Raw genomic sequence first — 6,707 nt, 5'->3', positions numbered from 1 at the left:
TGTGTAAATAATAAATGAATAAAATTTAAATCTCTGTATATGCAATTCCAGAAATGTCTTGTATAGCTCTTCCTCTGTAGCCATCTCCGGACACTTATTTGATGCCTTTTTATTGTTGTTTGTAGCTACCTTGATGTCTTGTTTCCATTTGGTTTGTCTTTTTGCATGTGCGGCATTGTAGATCTGCAGGTTTTCCCAAACTCAGTACAGCTGCATCTCTGCATTATTTTTTGTTTCTGTTGGGTATAAAGTCTGCCTGACTGAACTTGTTCTGAGAGATTTCACACACCCTGTTTATCTTTAAAACTAGTGTTCTCCCCCCACCCCCATTAAAACAAGGAAAACAAGGTGAATAATTACTTTATTTAAAGATTCTACAGACTGTGAACTGAAAGTGGTACCAAACTCAAACTCCTTGAGTCTGCTCCCAGATAAGGCTACCTTTATTGCCTCCGTCTACTGAAGATGTTTGTTACAATCTTTTGTGTTATAAAAGGGTGCTTGTAACTTGTGCATTGTACAATGCACCACCTGTAACCACGCACTGGGCTGGCGTCTGTTATATGTGGTAACAAACCACTGTGTGCTGTTCCAGTAGCGTGATCACTGCCACTTAAAACAAGGTAAATCCCAGAGGCGGAGGCTGGCTTCTGTGAACAGTGAGGAATAAACCTCCCCTCTCCCATCCTACAGTGATTGTGGGATTTGTACTTCATGTACAAAGGCGCAAGGTTTACATGCTGCTGTGACCAAGGTGGCTCTGCTACACGAGTTGCTGGTCATTGCAAGGTTCAAGTACAGCCCAAGAGTTGCTTGGACCCTGCTCTGCCTTTCAGGCTGCCCAGCCCCATGTTCAGCTCTTCCTTCACCCTGCACCCAGAGAAAATATTGCAGGGGCAGAAGAATGGGCTGGGGGGCTGCGGGAACCTGGCAGAGTGATGCTGGGTCTCACTGCCACAGCAGGAGCCTGCAGGACACTTAGTGTGTGTCTTGAAGTACCAGATACCCACCTTAATTCTGAGGGTTATCACTGACGCTAAGCGCCTTGTTTTGGGATGGAAAGCCCTGGGAGCCTGCACTGCCCTGGTGCTGTGGGTGGGGACGGGGAGTGCACCCCCCACACCCCCTCCTCCCTTCAGCCCTGCTGATTTTACCTTAAGTAAGTTACAAAAGTAACTTCCCCCCCCACCACCACCTCCCCTAGAGCAGAGCTGCCCTTTTCAGGAGACTGGGGCCCTTGATCTGTTTCAGCCCCGCCTCGAGGCATAACAATAAAATAGCACTATATGTTCTTAGAGGGGCTTCGCATGCTTTACTGGGTGGAGCCCTGGTTATGGGAAATGTAGGAAAATGCAGGGAGCTTACGGAGCGCCTACGGGAGTGCAATAACTGCAACAGCCCAGCTCAGCCCTTGTATTTTATCATGGAATCACAGAATGGTTTGGGTTGGAAGGGACCTTAAAGCCCACCCAGTGGCACCCCCTGCCCCGGGCAGGGACACCTCCCACCAGCCCAGGTTGCTCCAAGCCCCGTCCAACCTGGCCTTGAACCCCTCCAGGGATGGGGCAGCCACAGCTTCTCTGGGCAACCTGGGCCAGGGGCTCACCGCCCTCACAGCAAAGAATTCCTTCCCCAGATCTCATCTAAATCTCCCCTCTTTCAGCGTAAAACCCTTCCCCCTCGTCCCATGGCTCCCCTCCCTGATCCCGAGTCCCTCCCCAGCTTTCCTGGAGCCCCTTTAGGGACTGGAAGGGGCTGGAAGGTCTCCCCGGAGCCTTCTCTTCTCCAGGCTGAACCCCCCCAGCTCTCTCAGCCTGTCCTCCCAGCAGAGGGGCTCCAGCCCTCCCAGCATCTTCGTATCATTATTATTATCGTTAATTTTTTGTACCTGACCCGCTCGGTACCACCCCGCGCTCCCGCAACCCCTTTGCTGTAAGAGCCGCCGCCGTCAGCCCAGCCCTCGGAACCTCGGGCCCGCGGCTGCGGGACCCGCCCGGACCCCTCCGCGCGCAGGCGCCGGGCTGCCCGCCTCACTGCCTGAGCTCCGTCGCCCCACCGAGCGCCGTCGCCGCACCGAGCCCTTCCGCCGCTCCGGGAAGAGGCACCGCTGGGCCCGTCCTTCCGCGGGTCGTGTGGAACCGAGCGTGGAGTGCCGCTGGGCCACGGGACCGGCGGAGGAGGGAAGCGGGGATTTGTCAGGCGAACGCTGGGGCGTCGTAGCGCCAGGTCCCCTCAGCGGGGTCCTTCGGCGACGGGGACGGAGGGAGCGGGACGGCGGCCGCGATGAACCTGGAGCTGCTCGGTGGGTCCGGGGCGGGGGAGGGCGAACGGCCCGGGCCGGGCTGGGGACCGTCGGTAGGCGGGTACCGAGCCGCCGCCCCCGCAGCGCGGTCGGCGGGGGCGGCGGTCGCGCCTCACGTCTTTGCGTTTCGTTGTTGCAGAGTCGTTCGGCCAGAACTACCCTGAGGTAAACGTCCTCCCCCGCCCCGCCGGGCTGCCCCCGGCCCGCTGGCTGCTGCCTGCGGCCGGGCTGACCGGCCCCTCTGGGCCGCCCTCTCCCCGCAGGAGGCGGATGGGACGCTGGACTGCATCAGCATGGCCCTGACCTGCACCTTCAACCGCTGGGGCACGCTGCTGGCTGTGGGCTGCAACGACGGTCGCATCGTCATCTGGGACTTCCTCACCAGGGGCATCGCCAAAATCATCAGCGCTCACATCCATCCCGTCTGCTCGCTGTGGTGAGAAAAGGCTCGCTTTTTCTCAGAAGAACTGATCTCGGTGTTTAGTTGTAATTGAGCTTGTAGTTTATGAAGCAGTTATGAAAGGCTGTTCTTATTTTTGTTGGAATTTGTGCGTGGCTGTGTTTGCTGAGTATTGGGTGCTCTGGTACCCTGACAGCTCTTAACACCTGGGCGTGTCAGTTGCTGAAATGCCAGTCTATTGCGGGATAATCAGTTACGTTTTAGGTAACTTCAGTCACATTCAGGGCAATCAGTTACATTCCAGAGTTTGGAAGCCGTAAAATCACAGAATGGCTTTTATTGGAAGGTACCTTAAAGATCATCCAGTTCCAACCCCCTGCCATGGGCAGGGACACCTCCCACTAGACCAGGTCACTCAAAGCCCCGTCCAACCTGGTCTTGAACATCTCTAGGGATGGGGCAGCCAAAGAGTCCCTCCCTATTTTTCCTGGAGCCCCTTTAGGGACTGGAAGGGGCTGGAAGGTCTCCCCGGAGCCTTCTCTTCCCCAGGCTGAACCCCCCCAGCTCTCTCAGCCTGTCCCCACAGCAGAGGGGCTCCAGCCCTCCCAGCATCTCCGGGGCCTCCTCTGGCCCCGCTCCAACAGCTCCGTGTCCTTCTGCTGTTGGTGCCCCAGCACTGCAGGGGGGTCTCCCCAGAGTGGAGCAGAGGGGCAGAATCCACTCCATTGCCCTGCTGGCCACGCTGCTGGGGATGCAGCCCGGGGTGCAGGGGCCTTTCTGGGCTGCCAGTGCGCATTGCTGGCTCCTGTTGAGCTTATCCACCAGCATCCCCAAGACCTTCTCCTCAGGGCTGCTTTCCATCCATTCTCTGCCCAGCCTGGGTTTGTGCTTGGGATTGCCCCGACCCAGGTGCGGGACCTTGCACTTGGCCTTGTTGAACTTCATGAGCTTCGCATGGTCCCACCTCTCCAGCCTGTCCAGGTCCCTCTGGATACTATCTCTTCTCTCCAGTGTGTCGACTGCTCCACACGGCTTGGTGTCATGGCAAGGCAAATTTGCTGACAGTGCCCTCAGTTCCTTCCTGTCTTTATCAAACGTGCCATGCCTATTAAGTTTTTGGATCTTAAACTTATGTTTCAGGCTAACAGGTTTATATCTGAGTCGGATAATTTGGTTGTATAATTTTGAACTGTGGTTGTATGTTTTGTGCATTTAAGGAGTAACTTTTACTTGAACTGCCTCTTGTTACTGTAGCTGGAGTCGAGATGGTCACAAACTGGTGAGTGCTTCAACCGACAACATTGTGTCGCAATGGGATGTGCTCTCTGGGGACTGCGACCAGAGATTTCGATTTCCTTCGCCTATCTTGAAAGTTCAGTACCACCCTCGAGACCAGTAAGTCCTGTGAAAAAAGGGTTGAATGCTCTTATTTTGGTAGAACTAATGGTGGTTAAACTGTTTTTGTTGCAATTTGCAAAGTGATTTTTTCCAAATCTAGCAGATGCTGTCAGTGTACATTCTTTTTGTGATTAGAACCGTAACTGGATTTGTTCTGGCTCTTTTTATTATGAAAATATCAGGAAAGGAGGAGAGTAAACAAAAGAATGTGTCTTAGAAATGTGTATAGAAATGTCTTGTTGATTTTATGAGTTACTACATAAACTGGGAGAAGCTTCCAGAAAAAGAAAATAAATTAAAGTAGACACCAATTTAATGTCACGTTGTGATTTAAGTAACAAAGATGAAATAAGATAATAAAAACACAGAGGTATTCTGTATTTCTTGATACGGGTTGAGATTTTTTTCTCACTTGTAAACTTGGAAACTTCTTTTCCAGAGAGGAAACTACTAACACTTCTTTTTCTGCTTTGCAGAAACAGAGTTTTGGTTTGTCCCATGAAGTCAGCGCCGGTGATGCTAACGCTGTCAGACTCTAAACACGTTGTCCTACCTGTGGATGATGATTCTGATCTCAATGTTGTGGCCTCCTTTGACAGGCGAGGGGAATACATTTATACGGGCAATGCCAAGGGGAAGGTGAGACTTTAGCAGGCGGCACTGGATGCAAGAGGTTACAATACTTCCCGTCTTTATCAAGATACTTAACGTTTCTGGGTCATGTTCTTTGTTTTAATACACAAATAAGGCTTCCTGAATGTCTCTTGAATAATTGATATTGCACTGATATGATCTTCTGAACAAAGCATCACACTTTTATCTTTGAACATGTCTAGACTATAATACTTTGTCTGAGTTAGGTCTTTCTGTTGCTTTTGTCTTTCACCATATTTGTTGGATCCTTTTCCACCGTAAACAAACCAATGTTTATGTCGCAGAACTGTTGCAGAAACTGTAGTAGAAACTACAGTTGCAGAATCCCAACTATTCCTGTGTAGATTGCTGAGGCTTCTCTTGTCGGGGTTAGTAGTTGATGTGAAAGGTACTGAAAGGGGAATGAGTTACAATGCAAATACTGATTGCCTTCTGTCTCCTTAATCTTCAGATCTTGGTATTGAAAACAGACACTCAGGATCTTGTTGCTTCCTTCAGAGTGACAACTGGAACCAGCAACACCACAGCTATTAAATCGATTGAATTTGCTCGGAAAGGAAGGTGAGTTATGTCATCTTCAAGTGGTATCTTTAAAGATGAACTGAAACTATAGGGTAGATTGACAGAGAATACAAGGTGTTAAAAACCCCCACAGTTCTTTCATGGAACATATTCTGATTCTTTTTATCTTCTTAGTCTTACAATGCAATGCGTGTTCTGTGCCCTCCTTCCTACAGCTGCTTTTTAATAAACACAGCTGACCGGATAATCAGGGTGTACGATGGCCGTGAAATTCTAACTTGTGGACGAGATGGGGAGCCTGAACCGATGCAGAAGCTGCAGGATTTAGTGAACAGGTAAGAGGCAGTGGTCGGCCCGACTGGAAAAGGTGAGGTTTGTGTGCTCGGCCCTGATGGCAGTCTCTGGATGAAGCTCAGTATCTTATTCAGTGTAACGGACAGAAGTTTTCATTTGAAACCTGTCTATCTCAGTTTGATTTGAAGTTTAAATATTATTGGTGTCTGAAGACGCCAAGTCTCAGTCTGAAGAACAAGCCCACTCCACAGTCCTCCATCCTCCACGTTGTGCTGTTATTTAACTTGTGATGTTGTCTTTGCATGCAGGACGCCATGGAAAAAGTGCTGTTTCTCTGGTGACGGTGAATATATAGTGGCAGGTTCAGCACGACAGCATGCCCTGTACATTTGGGAGAAGAGTATTGGAAACCTAGTGAAAATCCTCCACGGGACCAGAGGAGAGCTGCTCTTGGATGTAGCAGTAAGAAAACTGTCTGCTATTACTATGTTTCTTGTCATTTTTAAAGCTAAGCTTGCATAATTTCATTTACCAATTAAGCTCCTCCTCTTTTCTCTTTCCAATAAATCTAGTGGCATCCTGTCCGACCGATCATAGCTTCTATTTCCAGTGGTGTTGTGTCAATATGGGCTCAGAATCAAGTGGTAGGTGTTTGAGATCGTTTCCTGAAGAGGATTCCCCAGTGGTCTCCATCCTAGTAGTCTGAATGGTTGCATGTTGAAATCCTTTATTAAATCCTAGTTTGACAAGCTCGTTAGGTTCACCTGCCTAATTTGACAGATGTTTGCTATCTTGTTGAACATGAGGAGGGTACTTGTACTTCAGTTGCTGAACTAATTAAGCTTTGCGTTAAGCCTTAAATATCATCACAGGGACACTTCGTGTGGAAAAGGTGTCTTGAATGTGTTGTGTAAGTGCAGGAAATCCGTGTGAGTGAACTAAACTAAGTGGCTAAACATGAACATACAGCTTTGGTAATTATTACCAAAGGGGGTAATTATTACATACATTGCAATATTTAAGGAATTATTAATTATAAGAAACTGTGATGTAATATTTTCAGTAGGAACTAACTTGTGCAGTTTCTAATTTGCCACGAGTATGGACCCGGATGAGGCTTGATTTGTGTCACCTTGT

General features: G+C 49.6%; 1 protein-coding gene across 5 annotated transcripts in view; it reads left to right on the top strand.

Moving 5' to 3' along the window:
* The first annotated feature begins 2,157 nt into the window (after positions 1-2,157).
* Positions 2,158-6,707, top strand: part of RBBP5 (RB binding protein 5, histone lysine methyltransferase complex subunit) — a 38,234-nt gene continuing 33,684 nt past the window's right edge. For 4 of the 5 annotated variants that reach the window (XM_074564003.1, XM_074564000.1, XM_074564001.1 and 1 more), the window contains exons 1-9: positions 2,158-2,302; positions 2,442-2,467; positions 2,566-2,738; positions 3,957-4,097; positions 4,577-4,739; positions 5,206-5,315; positions 5,492-5,611; positions 5,879-6,032; positions 6,143-6,214. In XM_074564003.1, coding sequence (XP_074420104.1) covers positions 2,284-2,302; positions 2,442-2,467; positions 2,566-2,738; positions 3,957-4,097; positions 4,577-4,739; positions 5,206-5,315; positions 5,492-5,611; positions 5,879-6,032; positions 6,143-6,214 — 978 coding nt within the window. In that variant the 5' untranslated portion in view covers positions 2,158-2,283. The remainder of the gene's footprint in view (positions 2,303-2,441; positions 2,468-2,565; positions 2,739-3,956; positions 4,098-4,576; positions 4,740-5,205; positions 5,316-5,491; positions 5,612-5,878; positions 6,033-6,142; positions 6,215-6,707) is intronic. The other variant, XM_074563999.1, reaches the window with a different exon arrangement.

Source organism: Larus michahellis, chromosome 21, assembly GCF_964199755.1.
Source record: "Larus michahellis chromosome 21, bLarMic1.1, whole genome shotgun sequence".
Classification (NCBI taxonomy): Eukaryota; Metazoa; Chordata; class Aves; order Charadriiformes; family Laridae; genus Larus; species Larus michahellis.
The sequence above is the reverse complement of the archived record's forward strand: the minus strand, read 5'-3'. Positions and strand labels throughout refer to the sequence as shown.